Source organism: Rissa tridactyla, chromosome 9 (genome assembly GCF_028500815.1).
Source record: "Rissa tridactyla isolate bRisTri1 chromosome 9, bRisTri1.patW.cur.20221130, whole genome shotgun sequence".
Taxonomy (NCBI): domain Eukaryota; kingdom Metazoa; phylum Chordata; class Aves; order Charadriiformes; family Laridae; genus Rissa; species Rissa tridactyla.
The window spans coordinates 45,448,804-45,467,916 of NC_071474.1; the positions used below are offsets into that span (position 1 = coordinate 45,448,804).

The 19,113-nt window shown below is 58.2% G+C and overlaps 1 protein-coding gene across 1 annotated transcript in view; it reads right to left on the bottom strand.

The window, feature by feature from the left end:
• Positions 1-286: 286 nt before the first annotated feature.
• EFNB1 (ephrin B1) overlaps positions 287-19,113 on the bottom strand; it is a 54,731-nt gene continuing 35,904 nt past the window's right edge. The window contains exons 3-5 of the mRNA XM_054214522.1: positions 7,249-7,341; positions 6,400-6,528; positions 287-5,415 (exon numbers count right to left, since the gene is read on the bottom strand). Coding sequence (XP_054070497.1) covers positions 5,027-5,415; positions 6,400-6,528; positions 7,249-7,341 — 611 coding nt within the window. The 3' untranslated portion in view covers positions 287-5,026. The remainder of the gene's footprint in view (positions 5,416-6,399; positions 6,529-7,248; positions 7,342-19,113) is intronic.

The window sequence follows — 19,113 nt, forward strand, 5'->3', positions numbered from 1 at the left end:
GATCATCGAGTCCAACTGTATCCATTGAGTATCCAACCATATCCATCCGTATCCAACCCTAAGTCCATCGAGTCACTGGGGCCACGTGAGATGCTGCGAGTATTAAGACAAAAATCCCCAAATTTTTAATGCTGACCAAAACAAACCCCAACAGCTCCCTCCAACACCAGCAGGAAAAGCTGGCGATGAACTGGGCGAGCAAACTTGCCCCGGATCTCTTCAGACCAGGCTGCGGTTTCCAAAGACAACTTTGGGGCAGCAAAAAAGCACACAGGAGACAGCCGGGTTTCCATAGGAAAAAAACCCTTTTATTTAACAATATATCAGGTTCCATCACGGCTCCATGGAGTTCAGATGCCACAGAGCTGGTTACCGATGCCGATGATATGCTACTGGGCGGGAGAGCTGGAGAGAAGGTGAAAGGAATCAAAAAGAGGAACATGACACGAAGAAACATAAGCCTGTGGTGCCGGGGAGCACGGCCGACGGGACCCCGGTGCCCGGCACCACCGGAGCCCCACCAGGAACCAAGGACGATCAACCAGGGCGGGATTGCTGAGCCCCACTGCGGGATGTGCCCCTGCGGCAGCCCGGGGACCGGCCGCCGCCCGAGGAGGTGCTGGCACAGAGGGTCCCCCTTCCCCCCGTGCCACGGCCGAAGCCCCAGCATCCCCCCGCATCGCCAAGCTGCGCGGTGCCCAAACCGCTCCCGCTGCTCGCCCGCGGCAATTCCCAGCCCTCGGCCAAAGCCCCCATCCCGCGTGCCCTGCACCAGCGGCAGGACCGGCCGCATCCAGGCTCCAAGTCCAAATCCACCTCTCGGCTAACGGCAGCGGCGGATGGACAGGGAAAATCTGGCAGCCCGGATGCTCCGGCGGCGCCGGCACCGCGGCAAGGGCAGCCGGGCACGGAGTTGGGGCAGCAGCCCCGCGGCTGGTTGATCGTGCGACGACACGGGGGCCACCCGGGAACGTGGGGACTTTTCCCGCCTCGGGATGCAGGACCAAGGGCGCGGCGCAGATGCGACGCCGTGGGATGCAGAGGTGGTCACAGCTCTGAAATGTGGGAGCGCGCGGCGCGGGCGTGCTGGTGTGCGGTGCAGCCGGGAGGGAGACCAGCCCTGCTCCAGCACTGCCAGGGTTTGGAACCCCCCCAGGGTTCGGAAACGTCCCCCCCTAGGGTTTGGACCCCCCCCGCCAGGGCAGTGAAGGCTGTGTCAGCCCCCCCTCACCCACTGCCAATATAATGCAGATTCACAGGCATCTGCCCAGCTCCTGGGAGCAACTGGGACTACAAGGAGGTCCCAGCTGCCTCCCGGGGAAGTGCCACACATGCCCGTGACACCGGAGATGGCTTCGGTGGGCACGGCCACCTCCCGGAGGGCAGGGACGCCTGGCGCTGCCCTGTACAAAACGTGGGCGCTGCCGAAGAGGAGCGAGTCACCCCCCGCCTGGGCACCAAGCAGAGATGGGGCTACGGTGTGCTTGCGTTTGGCAAGTGGAAAATGGGGATAGCTGGGAAAAGGGATCTGCAACAGGAGCAGCTCCACAGGTCTCAGAAAAGCAGATCAGGATCCCAGGATGCTGCACTGAGTGACACGTCCCGAGGTTTTGGTTTTTTTTTTGGTTAAAGATAAAAAAAAGGAGATAAATTCGACGCTCCTTTAGTTCACTGTGTGTTACCAAGTCTCTTGCCCGTGCCCAGGCCGGGGCTGAAAGCTCTGCCCGGCCTCAGGACGGCCAGAAACTCGCCGGGAATGAGCCAGATCCGACCCTGCCGCGAGTGCCGGGGCTGTGCCGGCAGCACGGGGCACCACCAGCACCTCGCTCTCTGCTTGGGGCCCGGCAGATCCTGCATTATATCGAGGGTACGGCCCCCCCCAAACCCATCCTGACCCCCCCGGCCCCCAGCCATCCTGCCCGGCAGCACCCGCACACCAGCACAGCCCCGCGGGGCAGCCCCGGGGCTGAGCGCAGTATGACAATGTTTTACACCCGTTCTTGTGGTTAAAATTTCTTTTTTTTTTTTTTTCCCTTTTTCGGTTTTTTTTTTTTTTTCGTTCTCGTTTGTTTTTCTAAGAAAAAGCAACCAGAAAATAATTCAGAGTTTATACAAAACATCTTTACATTATTTCTTCCAAAAAAGACTAGTATTTACACAAATGAAATGGGGAGGGGGAGTGGGAAAGAAAAAACCAACCAAAATTCAATGCTCTCAATGAAAAGAACCGAAGGGACACACTCTGTTTCAGGACCCAGCAGACCGAGGTGCTCAGCAAAACCCAAGAGTTCGGCTATCACCCTTTCTTCACATATTTACAAGGTTTTCTCAACTGCCCCCAGCAACAGGAGTGGAGCTGATGGGGGCCACCGAGCCGCGGCCCGGCTGGGGACAGCCACCGTGGGAAGCCACCCGGTGCCAGCAGTTTGCTTTTGGTACGACCTGTGGCCAGGCTCCTTCCTTTTTCATCCAAAAGCGAATCAAAACTAAATCATCCCCCAACTGCCTCCTCCACGCCAACCGCTGCGGGGAGAAACTCCCATCCATAAAGCATCCTCCGCCGCCACCGTCCCCGCCGCCACCACCCCCCCAGCTGGGGCTCTGCCCCCCTCGGGAAGTGCAGGTTGTGATTTTGCAGATGGAAAAGGGTGATGGGAAAGGGTTTGTTTTTTTTTTTTTCTTTAAGACACAATTTTGTGTGATTTCAGAGAGCGGACCCCGTTCCCCAACGGGGAATCAGGGGGTCCCGGCTAGGGTGGCTCCCAGCCCTTCAGCAGCAGCCCAGGGTGGGCAGTGCTGGAAGCCGTGGAGAGGGGGCCAAAAGGTGCTACATGGGGGGAGCTGCAATGGTGGGATCGGGGAGAAGGGCTGGGCAGGGGAAAGCACCCGCTTCAGCTCTTCTCCCCCAGGTATGGCAGCTGGTTCAGGGCCCTGGAAGCCATCCCCACCGCGGGATGCCGAGGGGCGGGAGGAGAGCTGAGGCAGCCTGCTCCGCTCCAGCCCCAACTCCTGCCTTTAAAAAACAAAACAAAAACAAAACCACACAAAAAACCCCCAACCAAGGGATGCTCCCATCCCGCTCAGGACCGAAGCCGAACCCCAAGCGCAGCCTCCGAGCCGCCGGGTTTGCACCGTCCCCTGCTCTGCCCCTCCAGCCGCCCCTGCCCGCTCCTCGTCAAGGCACTTTTTGGCAGAGCAGCTCTCTCGCTCTTTGGGCACTTCCTAACGCGGGTTTCGGGCTCTTGGGGACAGGCGAGGACAAACCAGGCCGGGCAGCCCCGTGCCAACCGCAAACCCACCACCTGGCAGCACACTGAGCCGTGCCGGTGGAGCAACGCCGCCCGCCCCACGCTTGCTCCCTGAGCAAAAGCAGCTACTTCTGGAAGGAAAAGAAAGCGAGGAAGGTGGGGGCGGCTGCCAAGCCCTGGGCTGGGACAGCCCGAGGACAGGCAGGTGACAGGGCACCGCCACGTGCACCGCCAGCCCCACCGCGCTCACTGGCATCAGCTACGGCGCTGGCGGGTCCTCCCGGGAAAAGGAAGCTGGGAGTGATCCCACCAGAAGAGCCCAAGGCTCAACCCCTTCCAGTTTTGGGCCGGAGATGGGCAAGGCAAGGGCTGCGGGAGCCCCAGGAGGTGGCACAGCGGGTGACGTTCCTGCGCCGGGTGCATGGCGGGCAGGGGCAGGCGCTGCTGGGGGACAGTCCCCAAAGGCAGGTCCCGCAGAGGGACACCGGGTCACCCTGGTAAACCAAGCGGTGGGAGAAGCCTTCGGCTCAGCTCCCATCCAAGCCCAGCCAGGTGCTAAACGGCCCAAGGGATCCCTCCAGGGGGGCTTCCAGCCCCCCAGCTTCTCCCGGCACGGGCTGCAGGTCAAGAACATTTGTTTTCCAGTTTTCCTTTCCAAGGACAGCCACCCGCAGCATCGCCGGCTGGGGGACGGGAGCTGCCATTATCCCCTGCCCTCCCACTGCCCCCCGCCATCCCTCCCAAGCTTCGCTTCCAGCAGGCTCAGCCCCAGCCCGATGGAAACCCCCAGCAAAGGCTTTCTCTGCAGCGGGACGCCCCCGGGGGGGGGTCGGGGAGAGCTGCCGGGCCGAGGCTGCTGCTCCGCGCGGGGCAGGAGGAGCACCCGGATTCTCACGCACTGAATGCTTGAGACATGGTATAGATAGAATTTTTTTTTTTTTTTTCTTTCTTTCTTTTTATAAAGAGACTAAAACAAGAGTCAACAGCTACGAACACAAAAGTTTAAAAGGGCAGCGGCGGGAGCAGCGGGGTCTGCCCCGGGGCCGGCGGGACGGCGTGCTGGAAGGAGGCGACGGCGTGTGCCCGAAGGCGGCGGGCCAGAGTCCCGCCCGGAATTCACAAAAATAAAAATGTTACAAAAAAAATTAAAATAATTATAATAATAATAATAGTAGTAGTAGTAAATCGGGTTTGCCAGCTTCCTCCCTGCACAGTTGTCTGCATCTTGGCACCTAGGCAAAGCATCCTCCTCCTCCCCCCGCGGCTGCTTGCTCCTCCTCGGACCGAGACTCCTCGCCGCGGCCCCGGCGTTGGTCCAGGCTCCGGGACCCAAGCGGCGGCCGACGCGGCGCCAGGCACACGGGCACTTCACGCAAGGACGTAGGAGTGACGCAGGGAAATCCCAAAATGAAAAGGGGAGGTGGAGTCTCCGGGTATGCCAGCGGTGTCCGAGCAAGCACGGAAAGGCACGGCGCCCGCCCCCCCGGCCGGCCAGCCGCAGTCTGGAGAAGAAGAGGAGGATGCTGAAGGCTCACCCTCGAGTCTCGGGATTACAAAAGCTGAGAACTACAAAACTAAATACAAAGGGGAGAACCAGCGCGCGAGTGAGCCATCCGCTCTCCGGCGCCGGACCCTGGCGCTCCCTGCGCCGTGCCGTGGGGTTCGTTTCGCTTCCTCCCTCCCGGCGCCAGACCGCCCGTGGGGAGACCCGGGGGGCGGCTGCCCCCCGCGCTCGGCGCTCCCGTGCTCCTGCATCGGCGGCTTGCCCAGGCTGCTCCTCACACCTTGTAGTAAATGTTGGCTGGGCTCTGGGGCGGCATCTCCTGGACAATGTAGACGGGGTGCCCGTAGTCCCCGCTCACCTTCTCGTAGTGCGGGCAGTAGTTGTTCTCTGTAGTCCGTAAGGGGATGATGATGTCGCTGGGCTCAGAGCCCGCGTTCCCGCTGCATTTCGGGCTGGCCAAGGTGCTGAGGGACAAGGCTGCGGCTCGCTGCTGCGTGTGCTTCCGGTGCCGCTTGCGGATCTTGATCAGGAGGACCACGAGGAAGATGATGATGAGGATGAAGATGACGCAGCCGGCGCCGATCGCTGCGAAGACAGCCACCTTGGAGCTCAAGAAGCCATCGCTGGGACCTTGGGTCTCCTGGCCGTCCTGGTTGACGGAGCCTGTAAGGGAAGGGCAGAGGGGTGTCAGAGCCTGTGCTCCGGCGCTCAGCGCAGCTGGTTCCACGCTCCATCCATGCACGGATCACACCCTGTGGGTGGGAGAGCCCTCGATGGCAGCAGGCTCTGGGCAGGGCAGGCAGGAGCCCTGGGCGTCCACGACCATGCGCCCTCTCCCCCACCCCACATCGCTGCTCCCCCTTTCCACCTCCCAGCCGACTGAGCAGAGCTCTGCTTGTGTCCAGGTGACAACCAGTCCGGACCCCAGGAGGCTTTCTCTCCGCAACAGACCTGGATGCTCTGGTGAAAGTGGGCTCTGATACCTGGAGCCCCGTGATATCCGATTACTGACCCCCCGCCTCCTCCTGACCCCCGAGCCGGGGCAGCCCCAGCCCCCCGAGGGGAGAGCGCTTGGCTGGCCATACCAGGCGAGAAGAAAAGAGCGACTCTTCCCCACTTCATCTGATTTCACTTTTCTCTCAGCAGGGTCAGGAACTCAGGAAACCACCTTCAAAAGGCTTTCACACTGGCTCAGCTCAAAAACCCGAGGACCTCACCTCCTCCAAGCCCTCTCAGACGTACTGCAAGGAACAGATGGGCAGCGAGGAGGAGGAGGAGGAGGAGGAGGAGGAGGAGGAGGAGAGTGCTGAAACAGCACTTCCCTGCAAAACTCCTGCCAGGACATACCGGAGCTGGGAAAACAAACCCGAGCTGCTCCAGCACCAGCAGCCTGGCTGCCTGCACTGGGCCCCGAGCGGACCCCAGCCGGAAGGCACGGAACTGGGGCGAGGAGATGCTGCGAGCATCGGGGATGGCAGAGACAGGCACAACGCTTACAGGAAACCCATCTGTATCTCTGCTCTGGAGCACCCGGTGTCCCCTGGATCCATGCAACAAGCCTGGCTGGGAGCTGCTGTGCCGGCAGTAGCTCGTGGCCAACGTCTGGCCCCACCATCCCTGTCCTGGGGTGTCCCCAGCAAAACCCACCTGGCTTGCCGGGCTCCTCCGCCGCGGGGATCTTGCTGCGCGGGCTCTGCGTGACGATTTTCACGGTGTTGTCGGACTCTTTGCTCGGCCGACTCGTCGTCAGCTGCTCTGGGATGACCGCATTCGGATCTGGGGAGCAAAGGGAAGGGACAAATGAGAAACCTCGATTCAACCTGAATGGCAATAGCTCGTTCCCCCACCTAAAGAACAACTGCCCCACCAAATCCCAGCCGGCCACCCCCGGCAGGGTGCAAGGGAGAAGCGGGAGTGACGGGAGCTGCCGAGAGCAACAGAACAAGGCTGAGCTGCTTCAGGGCTTGTGGGAGCAGCTTCCCCACCCTAATCCCCTCCTGCTTTTATGTTTTCTGAGCTCCCGTGCGTGGGTTGGGGCGAGTTTCTCACACGGGCAGCAGCAGGAATGGGAAGGGAGCCTGCCAAGGCTGCAGCACTGCTTCTTCTGTTTATTATAAATACTGGCCCCAGAGTGAAAACACAATAATGAAAAGCAGCCACCAGGAGCTCTGCATCCGAAGCCGGGGCATCGCTGGGGCTGGGAGGCACCCGGCAGCTCGGGATGGGAGGTGTTGGGGAGCTCCCTCCGGGAAAAGAGCACACTCTCCTCCTGTGCCACAGCACCACCACCAGCGATACCCTTGGTGTCCCACTGCCACCACAGCACAGTGGCCACTGCTACTGAGAGGCCTCAGTTTCCCCACAATCCAGAATCCCCGCCCCCTCCACCCCCCCCCACAGCACAGCAGGACAGGGGCCAACGTTTTGCTGGGGCCAACGTTTTGCTGGGCAAAGGCATTTTGGCACTGGGAGACCCCAGGGCGCAGAAGGACTCACCCTGCCCCACTTTCATGACAATCTTCATGGAGCGCGTCTGGCAGACTCCTCCTTCCCGGTTCTCCAGGCCATCCAGCGTCCCGTTGGAAGTGGCTGTAAGAAAAGAGAGGGAGCGTTAGGCAGAGTTCCTGGGAGCTGGAAGGTCCCCGCTGGGCAGGTCCCTGCTGTCCCCCGGCACCACGAGGGATCCATCAGGAGCTCAGCACCTCCCAATTCATGGGCTCACTGCTGACCCCCCCTGCTGCTGCCATTCCTTCATGTCCCAGTCCAGAGCCCACCGCAAGTGTTGAATACGCAGAGTTCTCGTTTTCTGCACCTTCCAAGGATGTTTGCAGCGGTGAGGATGTGATCCCTCCAGCTTCCCCTCGCTGCCACATCCACACAAGCGAGCCATTCTCCATGCCTGCACCCTCCTCCCCCTTTAATTCCTGGATAATTTCCTTTGCTCCTTGGTGTATAATAGGAACACATGCATATGCACAGTTTAAATTATACATATATAATTACACAGTGTGCCTCAGTAAAGAATGTAAACTCAGAGCCCCAATGGGGTTGAGTGGCTTTAATTGCAGGGCAGAAGTCAGTTAAATTCACATTAACTTCTTGCTTTAGCCGGCACAGTTTTTTAAGCCTTTCAATCCTGCGGGAGCGCAGGGAGCCGCACGTCTCCCGCTGGCACCACGCAGGGAAGGATCCCCACCCACGCACCCACCAGCCCTCTGCCACGGCGGGGACGGCTCAGGGCCGGGGGCGGGGGGACACAAGAGACAAAAAAGCCAAACCGGAGGATGACAGGATTAAGCACCTAAACGGCAGATTCTGCCAAACATACTCCAAAAACTGGCTTCTGACCCCAAAAGGGCCCTCGTCACCAGCAGCAGCAAGCGCCCGGCCGGTGCTGTGCCAGGCAGACGGGTGATGCACCGCGCGCGGGGCGGCTCTGGCACGCAGCCTGCTCTCCCCGGCTCTCAAGCCGACACCTCCATCCATCACGGCAAACACAAATCATCCCGGTGTTCCACCAAAGCCAGGCACGGGGATTTATTCACCCAGGGAAGCAACAAAACCTGGGAGAAGCACGTCGACAGCATACGGCAGGAGCGGGGCTTAGGAAAGGCGATGCAAGGAGAGTCACGGAGCAACGGGGATAATTTTACAGAGACAAGGCAGTGAGACAAAGCAGGGCTCGGCCAGCACAGCACAGCCAACACCTACCCCGAGCCTGAATGCCAAAACTCAGCTCTGGGGTTTAAAGTTGCCTGTGCAGCCTAATTCCTGCCTCAATCCCGCAAAAACTCGGGTTTGGGGAGGGCAGGTGACGGATGGCCAGTGGGGACGAATCCATCAGACCCCACTGGGTGCTGGTGAGGAGGTGATGGGAAGAGTCCAGGTTACGAAGCAAGGTCTTTCTTTTCCTTCTGCTCTCCCTTTCTTACAGCAGGACCCTGGGGTATCTCGATGAGGATTCGATGCTGAGCTACGCTGGAAAGCGAGCCTGGATCACGCCGGGATGCAGGCTCAAAGTCCATCAGCTCTGGCCAAACGTCTCTGTGCAATCAAGGCTCTCGCGTGAAACACCAGCAAATGTTTTATTAATCAGAAAGTCATTGGGCCGTTTGCTGAGTTATCGCCTCTCCCGCGGCGGGGTTCTGCCTGCCAGCAGCTCCCTGGACAGAGCCGTATATCCAGGCATCTGGGATTCGCTGGCGGGCGTTTTGTCAGGAGCACTGTCAGCACAAATCCCGACGCAAACGCCTGGGAAAATGGAGAAACACCCCCCGACAGCCTGCGTTAAGCTCTTCCAAACGTGAACCAGAGGCAGGGGCCGGCGCAAAAACTCCCCACAAAAACAACTCGGGGAGTTAACTCCGGCAGAAGGCACAGCGGCCCAGTTCTCCCAGGCCAGAGGCACTGGTTTGGGGATGAAAGAAGCCGATAACATCCCAGCTCAAGGCCCTGAAGCAGCTCCACGAGCAGCTTCCCAGCACCGTGCCATGGGTTGCTCCATCTCAGACTTCACCCATTCACACTGCAGCACTGCGGGGCAGGGGAAAACAGGGCAGTGTGTAAAAAAATAGCCTCTGCGAGACCTCCTGAGGTCTTATTTATAAGGTAATAATGTAATTATATCAAAATGATCTACAAGAGTAAGTATGGCTTGACTGTGGGGAACCAGGAGATCCTGCAAAGGTAGAGCACGCAGCAGTGACGGGAGACATAATTTCCTCCAAAATAACCACGGAGACGTTGCATTTGGATATGACACAAACATTAAACATCCGAACAGGACAGAGAGATGGCAGCTGGAGCCACAGGGACGGACGCGGGCACGCAGCTGAGCATCCTTCCTCCCGCGCCGCACGCAGGACTGTTCAAAAAGCCTCTTCTTGTTCCGAACATAATAATAATGAGGGGAGAAAGTACCTTTGAAAGGGAACCGCGTGAAAAAAAAATGAAGCAGCTACTTGAGGGAACATAAAAAGGGCAGCTAAAAGGGTAAAACACTTGCAAAAACCATGGTGATGGTCTCCGGTACAGCCTCTTGAAACAAGGACACACGCTGCCAGGCTCTGTATAGATCCAAAATGGGCCAAAGCAAAGCCAAGCAAGATGCTCCACGCAGCCCGTCGGGCTTCCAAAAGTCAAAATCCCATCCATATGGCTTAAAGAGTACAGCTTCTGACGAGTTTTATATAAACACGTAGGACAGAGTGACGTGTTGCTGAGCAGCAGGGTCCGGAGGTGGGTGGGGGCGGCAGCCGGGGGGTCCCCAGTGACCCAGGGGTGAGGGGCTGCGGTGGCAGCACTGCAGGCTCCTCCGCTGCGCTTCGCTGCAAAGCTCAGAGATGGAGAGCTGATCCTCACGCTGTTTCTTATCTTCACAGTGGAAGATTTACCAGCAGAAGGCCGCAGGATCAGCCCCGAGGCCAGCACCGCTCCAGCAGAGACATGCGATCCGGGAGGCACCTGGCGAGCAGCGAGACCGAAGCCCAAAGCGTCTGTGACGCTCGTTGCTGCGCCCCTGGAAGAGCGGCGGAAGCACCACCGATCCCCAACGGTGGATGAAAGTCGTCATCAACAAACGCACGGTAACGCAGGGGAGAAAAAAGTTAAATCCACAGGCACAACAGTGGGCTGCAGGGAGCGGCGAGAGGCAGCCCGGAGCCTGGGGAGAGGTGGGCGCAGGGCGGTAGCATGAGGCAAAGATAAAAAGCGATGAACAAAAACAGGCAGGGAGCTGGGGACACCACGGGGAATCGGAAATGGCAGGTCTCAAACATCGGCCGTGCTTTTCACACGCCACATCGGCAACGCTTAGCTCCGTCCCATCAGCACGGCTCGACCCAGCCGGTCCCACGCAGCACCGCGTGCATGGGAGCATTTTCCTGTCCCCCTTCCATTTTGGAGGGACTTACAGTAGGCTGTAGGACCTACAGTTTGGCTGTAGGACCAGGAGAGCAAAAGCAGCCTCTGGACAGATGACTTCTACTCAGGCTTAAAGAAAAGGCAGCTCCCAGCCCGGAGAGCTATTAGATGCCTTTGCCTTAATGAAGCATTAAGCCTTAGGCTGCTGAGTGATGAGGATTTAACATTGATACCATTAACCATGTAATTGCTTGTCAATTTAGAAGAGATGCTCAGCCTGCATGAAAGCACACGCAGGACCTCCGCTTGCTGGCACAACTCACCCTGGCCCTTGGGCACAAGACCAGCGAAACGCCAAGTCCCAGCCCAGTGACACACGCCAGCCAGCTGGGACAGACGCCTCTGCGGGGAGGAGAACCCCAAAAACCCCATGTTTCCACCTCCAGCAGCAAGGGGTACCACATGCTGGCCCCAGTGCATCACACTCTGCCTCCCCACCGCCAGCACTCAGAGTGTCACCGTAGCTTTTCTTCCTCCCCGAAAAAAAATATTTCAAATGAGAACTTGGGTTTTGGCAGATGGGAGACTCTGGAAGTAATACCTGGCAGCAGATGAAGGCAAGGGTCTCTTAAATGGTCAGCTTTGGACAGAGCGAGACGTTTGGTTTCTCTTCTGGATTCCCTCTGGCAGGACTTCGTTATGATTTGGGCCCCAAAGCACAATTAATGTGCTGAGACTGTAGTGAATCCAAGTCTCTTTCCTTTTATTATTCTTAATTACTCTTCCATCTGTGCACCACAGCCCTGCTCCAGCCAGGCGCTGTGTGGATGCAGCCCGGACGCCCTCCCCATGATCCCCCCCCGCTCCTCACTCCCAGACCCGTCCAAGATTCAGGTTTCCATCGCACAGCCTTGGGCGGAGGCGGCAACATCCCACCGGCACCACCATCCCACCGGCACCACCACCACTCGCTGCCAGGGCTCCAGGGGTACCCCCGCAGCCTGACCCCGATCCCGCCGGAGCAGACGGGGGGGTGGGAACCCACTGACGGACCCTGCTGAGGGGCAGCTGGTGTAGAACAGGCTCAGCTCACACCCACCAGGCTGAAGGCCCTTCTTGGCATGGCTGAAGACCCTAACGGTGGCCCTGAAGATGCGCCTCGCACATCTCCAGTGTGCCCCCACCCCAGCAGACTCTATCTAAAATAAAAATCTAGCTCATGCCACCTTCCCTCTCCTCCAAGACCTTCCCGTTGGTTTATGCACCTTCAGTCCCGAGGTGCGGGTGTTGCACCAGCAGAGGTGCTGCACTGGTGCCCAGCCCCATCACGGGCACGGGACTCCTTCCTCCCCCCATCCTGGCCAGGGCCGGTGCCCCAGGGGACCCGCAGAGCCGCTTCCAGGTCACCGAGCAGAGGCATCTGCCTGCTCCACTGCACACCAACACCCTGGGGCTGCCCAGAGAGCACGGCTTGGTTGCAGCCCCTTCTCCCCCTCCCCGGCTGAGCTGAGAGGCAGCAGGAGCCTACGCTCATGGTATCATCGGTATTATTAATATTATTATTAATATTATTATTACTATCTCCTTGCCAGGCCCTGCTGAAGGGGGGCAAGCCGGCCGCCCCCTCCCTGCACACATCACACCCCCCCCCACCAAGCCCTTTCCATCAGCTCCGGCACATTCTCTGGGTCGGCTGCCAGAGCAAGGGCAGGGGCTGCGCGGGGGGAGCCGAGCCCCACGCTGTCACGCTGCCAGCGAGGCCGGCAGCAGCCTTCCAGCCCAGAGGCAGCTGCACCGGGAAGGGGCCCTAAAGCCCCAGAAATGCATGCGCAAGCCAGCCCAGCCCTGTCCCGTCCCTAAACGGCTGCAGGAGGTGCAAGGCTAAGGTTTCACACACCCTCCTGGCAGCCCGAGAGCTCCTCCACAGCCTCCCAGGCTGCCACGGAAAGAGGAGAGACCAGCAGCCTGCTCCCCCCCCACGGCTCCCCCCGAGGGTGCCCTAGGGAGCAGGGGCTGTCCCCTCCCCAGCTCACCACCCCTGTCATGCCATGCTGTCCGAGGGCACTGCTGGGTCCACACAGCCGGCAAACTGGGATTTCTACGTTCCCCACTCCTACACTGGGCACACAAGACGAACTATGTGTGGGTCAGCCTGAAGACAACCCACACAGCCCCCAGTCCCTTCTCCCTACCGTCCCTGGTGAGCACCAGAAGACGACCACCACGGGTAGCGATACTCAGCCTGCCCGCCCGGCAGCTGCCACCATCACCTACTCCCTGTTGCCCAAAAAAACCCCTTCTGGCAAGAAAAAGCTCTGCTCAGGCGCTCATGGCGATGGCTGTTGTTACAGGGTGGGAAGCACGTTGAGATCCTCAGAACTGGGGACATCCCCCACAACCTTCCCATTCTGCCCTGCCAGCTTCCAGAGCACCCTAAGACCCAAACCTGAGTTTCGCAAGCAACACCATCCCTATTCGTTGTCTCCATCCTCCTCTTTGCTCCTTGGGATTTACAGTCTCAGAGTCCCACAAATGCAAACAGCTCAGAAAAACATGGGCGTTTTCTAGAAAACAACCCGTCCCAGGACTGCTGGAGCCAGGGTTTCCAAGCACTGAATGGTGAACCCTCCTCGTGTCCCAGCAATCGGTTTCAGGTTCCTTCTGCCCACAGCACAGCAACTCTTGGGGTCAGGGAAACACCACGTTAGAGATCTGGAGCTCTGCTTCCACAGGGGACAAACAGGGATCCTGGAAGGTTACACCCAGTGAACCAAGGGCTGGCCACCACAGGGTGCTGGAGAAGCAGTGGTGGGACCCACAACAGCGTGCGCTGGGCAATGGCGTGCCGAGGTTCATGGCCATGCTGCTCCTCCAGCATAGCCATGAAGCTTCCCACCACCACACCTTCATGTGCAGAGCCAGGTGTGGGCGCACGGTTTGCCCCCACAACTCCCTCCAGCCCATGGCTCCCGTTTTGCTGATGGCATCAACCCCCCGGACCAACTGGGATCTGGGAGCAGAGGCGGCTCTGAGGGCTCAGCTGGCACGGTGGTAGCCGCAGCAGAGCAGCACGCTCCCAACCCAACGTCCCATCTGCCGGTGTATGGAGCCACAGGGGCACATGGCAAACCCAGCTGCCGGCCAACACAAAGGTCTCGTTTATAGCCGTGGTGTTCACCAGGGATTTCCAGCTCTCTGAAGTGCTACGTCCTCCTGGAGCACCTGAGAGTGGCTGGAGGGGGACGCTAACGCCCGCCAGCACCGCATGCCCAGCCCTGGAATTGCCTGGCTAAATAAATAGATTTTATATATAAAAACACATGATTCTTCCTGCAGTGGGGAGGGAAATGCCCGCCGCAACCTCAGACCGAGTCCTCCCACCGAGGGGGAGCAAGCAGGTATGGCCAAGCGCTGGTGGGTCTCCAAGAAGGTATGGCCAAGTGCTGGTGGGTCTCCAAGAAGGTATGGCCTAGTGCTGGTGGGTCTCCAAGCAGGTATGGCCAAGTGCTGGTGGGTCTCGAAGCAAGGCATAAGGAAACAACCTAATGGAGCTGATTGGGTTGAATCGGCTACAATAATAATTTCGTGTTGCTGCAAAATCGTACAAATTTTCACTGCCAAAGGGAGAGCCTGGTGTGCTGCTCTGGTCCGCTCCCACCAGCCAGGGCCAAGGTAGAGGAACCCAGGGCTTTACCCCCATCCTGCCCACGCACACAGCAAGCAGGGGACAGCCGGGGTGACTGCAGAGGACAGACCGCTCGCTGCACACCCTGGCGAACACAGACATCCCCGCCTGCGCTTCTTGCTCCAGCAAACACACCGCAATGTGAAAATCACCAGGTTCAAACACGCTTCTGGGAACCGGAATGAAAACGATAGCACTGGGTCTGGCTGGGATGGAGTTCACCTCCTCCTGGCCAGGGTCAGCCCCCTACAAAGATAAATAAAAATGTTAAATTAGCCTGCATTCGCAAAGCTACAGGCCCAGCAGTGCCAGCCGGGTTAAGGGGGTGAGAAGGGAGGACACCATGCACCCACACTCATCCTCGCGTGCCACAGCACTGCTGTGCCAATCTAGGGCACTTTCCTGGAGCAAATGGAGAACAACAGGCAAATACTGAAGTACTGCACAGACAACCATACTTTAACATAAGTAACGCTTACGCAAAAACCTAATTTCCCATAAAAATAGCTTTCTGATGGAAAAATTATAACCAATCCCAATCAGCATCATAATTAAGAGTGACAGCTACATCACAGGTAACCCCATCAAGGCCGGAAAGCACTTCTTGGTCACAAGACCACCGCTTGCTTACGCACTTATAAGCCTTTTTGCAGCGACGCTGCTGAGATATCCATGTAGAAAAGCCTTGCAAGCTCCCTGCATCCCCGTCCCGCGCCGGGGAGCACACGCGGCCACGCTCCCCGCCCAGCTCGGGGGGGTCCAGGGCACTGAATAAAGCCTTTGTCTTCAGGTCTATTCACCCCCTTCCAAAAAAAGAAGAGCATCGGTGGAAGAGAAAGGTTATTTGCACAGTCTCTGCGGTAGCCCCAAGCAGCTGGTTATAGGTCAGGAAAAAAGTGCCATGTAATTCTCCACCTGATGCTCTGCCAGAGTCATTTGTGGGCCCCGCTGGGAGCAGGAGAGGAGGAAAGCACTTATTGCGTTTTAACAGGGTGTAAATCTCTTCAGTTAGGAGGCAAAACATCTGCGACTCCAACTGAGAAATCTATCAGGAAAGGGATGGAGAGGGACTCGCAGGGGGACAGTGACACTCCCCCACTGGCGAGGCCGATGCCAACACCAGCTCCATCGCTGCCCAGGCTCAGAAAAAAAATCAAAGTTATCAGGAGAGGCTGATTCATGTGCAAATCTTCTGCCTGGGAGAGCGTGGGGAGCCGAGGAGGTGCAGGGACAGGAGCTCAGGGTGTGCCGTGGGACAGCCGGGAGGAAACCCCACTCCAATTAAAGGTAAACTTTGCATGAGCATCGGGAATCTGCTGGCAGCCGGGAAGTTTACGGCGGTGCAACTCCTGGCCCAGAGCTGCAAATAATCCCACCGCTGGGAGAGGGGGAGCTCCAGCTCCACAGGGGGAGCAGGACTGCTCCAGTCCCCACTGGTGTTGCAGGGAGCCGGAGCTGGGAGCGGGATCTCCCTGGGCTCAGAGCGCTTCATCCCAGGGCAGCGGGAGCAGGAGCTCACCGTCACCTCTGCAGCTCCCCGGGGAGCCAGGGTGGCAGCACCCGCACTGCCCCAGCCACAGGCCACCGGCCGCAGAGCCCACACGTCACCCATGGGTGCTTGCAGGACCCCGAAGGTGGTCTCATCCCTCTCCTCCAGGAGGATGGACCACATGGATATAACCGTCTCCAGCAACACCTCGAGTGATAGAATGTGGAGATTTACAACATATGCTAAATAAGCCCCCGAGTATCCAGATGAGGACTTGCCCCCTCGCTGAGTGAGGGATGGAGGTGCCCCTCTCTGCCCCCCAAGTGAGGCCTGACCCCCATCGCAGAAGAGCGAGCAGCCGCCCCCCCGGCCCCACTGCTCCCCGCCAGCCCGCCGCAGCCGGCTCTCAATTAGCTGTGTTAACACCCGCTCCGCGCTGCCAGGCGGGATCAAAGAGCACCGTCATTACACAGCAGCAGCAGCAGCAAAAACCATCATTCCTAGGGCAAAGAAACTTCAAATGGCAAGAAAAACCAATTCTCCCCGAAAAGGCAAGCTGTTAAAGGTGCCGCATGCAACCTGGGCAGCAATTCATTAATGCCAAACCTGCTTGCAGTCTGCACGTCTCATGGTCCAAGCATGGCGTCGCTTCTTGGAGTCCCCACCGTGCTCTTGGTCTGATCGCCCATGTCACCCCAAGCACCCATGGCCACACACACGTGATTTTTTTTTTAAGTCTTCAACAAGCTGGAGGCTTCTTCTGCCTTTCAAGTATCTTACTGGAAGTTTAGTCCAAAAGGAGGCAAGTTTCAACCTCTTTCACTGTTATGGAGGAAGCCCTTGGAGGTGACCATCCCTGAAGAGCAGGGTCCATCAGGGTCTGCGCACCTGCAGCTCCAGGAGATTCCCTGGGGTCCCCATGTCCCACTGCTGCAGACCTGCCAGGGGGAGCGGGACAGGGAGGAAGAGGATGGGCCAGAGGCATGGCCACGGCATGCACCGCAAAACCAAAAGGATTGCTTTAGAATTGGCCCTCCAACACAGCTGCAAAGGGGGCACCTTTTTTGGGGGTGGGGGGAGCAGGCAGCACTGCTCCAGCAGCATCATGGGGTGCAGAGTGGGATGAGGCCAGCGATGCATGGGTACCAGCTGGATGTCACCCCCTTGCTGCCATCGCCCGGGCTACACACCACCCCTCTGCACATCACCTCGGTTTTCAGGAGCACTGAGGAGTTAGACACAGTTTATTTTCTATTAACGGGTCGCGTCAGTGTTGAAGAGATGCTCTTGGAAACCGCTTGTCCCGGGGAAGAGCATCCTCGGAGGCAGGCAGCCCGACTCCCCGGGCAGACACAGCCTGGTGGCCCGTCCCCTGCAGCAGGGAGAGCCCTTGGCCACACTAGAGCTGCGGGCAGTTGCCCTCCGGGTGCAGGCAGGGGCCGGGCTGCCCAGCAGCCAGAGAGTTAAGCGGGCACTGGCACCCCTGGCCTGGGGTCTTTGTTGCAGGCAGGGTCCCCCCCTCTCTCCCCGGCCCAGGAGCAGATCAAAGCGCTGGGTATTTACCTCCTGGCTGGGTGCAGGACACTGGCCCTTTCTGATAGGGCTTTTCATCCCTATTAGGGCCGTGAAAGGCTGAGCTATGAGATCAGCTGCCAGGGGCTGTCCGGGGACAGCACTGAGCCGAAAAGGTCAGGAGGGAGGAGGAGAAGAGAAAAGAGGCAGAGGCTTAAGGGACAGGGCTCAACAAAATCGCATTTACTGTGGTCACGGTCTTCAGACAAGCCTCCAAGACAAGGAACCGCGTGTTGTCTAAGGGCCATTATTTGGGTTTGACATGTCCAGCGCCCAGGCTTTGAAGTTGGGAGTGGGACACCGTTAGAGACCCGTTTGTCTCCGGCGCAAGCCCGCCGGCTCCCACGCCGCATCTCCTGCGGGGAGAGGGTCTCATCCACCCTCTGCCACCAACTCCCAGCGGGATGGGGATGGTAGATTTAGATTGGATGTCAGGAAGAAATTCTTTCCTGTGAGGGTGCTGAGGCACTGGAACAGGTTGCCCAAGGAAGCTGTCAATGCCCCATCCCTGGAGGTGTTCAAGGCCAGGCTGGATGGGGCTTGGAGCAACCTGGTCTGGTGGGAGGTGTCCCTGCCCAGGGCAGGGGGGTTGGAACTAGATGGTCTTTAAGGTCCCTTCCAACCCAAACCATTCTGTGATTCTGTGAGGGAGGAGGAACACCAGTCCCCAAAACCAGACGATTATGACACCAGGACAGCTTTGCTTCACCCAGGCTTTCCGCGTCGCCGCAGGTATGTCGCAAGCTGGTGGGACGAGGACAGCGCCGGCCCATTTGGGTGAAGAATGAGGAAGCCGGTTAATTGGGTTTTTATCAGCAGAAGTTCATAGCTCTCATCACGGCATCAAACGGCACTCTTGCTTTCAACTCATCTTCACCAAACAAGTTGTGGGACGGAAGATGAGGAGCACATGAAAGTGGCCACATTCAAATGCAATCAGCAAAGAAAGCCAGCAAAGAGCTGGCGGGGTGACAAACCGCCCGGGGGGCTGCGCCCGGCCCCCCCCCCGGCACGGCACCCATCAGAGACGGGCAACCAGGGCAGAAGGAACTAGGGAGGAAATTATTAAATACCAAGGGCTGCAGAAAGCAGCTTCAAGCGGCTCCGCAGACGTTCTCACACATGCTGGCAATGGGTTAAAGGCTTCCCAAACCAACGGCAGCTATTTCGGAAGCTGGAGGAGTACGGCCAGAAAAGCAAGTACGGCAACGTGTCCCAAAAAAAAAAAAAGAAGGAAGGAGAATTCTGGCAGTTGGCAATATATAGGTGACCCCCTTCTCCACACTCAACTGCAAGCTATAGAAAAATGCTGATGTAAAATGGCCCAGGAACGAAGCCCACATAGCAGAGGCAGTGATGGTTTACAACAAATAATTCTTGCCAGGTTAAGTCTAATTGCATCTAAAAACAGAAATGCAAGACAAGGGGTTTAAAGAAACACTCAGGATAATATATCTGGTCTCACTGAATGCTGCTGCCAAAAAGCGCTAGATTGGATTACAAACATTATTACATCAAAAATGGATTGAAGGGCTTAAAGACTAACAATAACCAGCACAGATTCATGGGGCAAACATCTACCGGGGCCTCGCTTTTGCTTTAGCATTTTCATCAAACGAGGTCTCCTTGCCTTAAACGGGCTCCTAGGAGAGGTGGGACACCACGGCTGTGCCTGGAGACCTGGAAAAACATCACAGCGCCGGCTGGCGAAGGCACTGCCCACCACATCTGCAAACAGCTGCCTGGAGAGCAT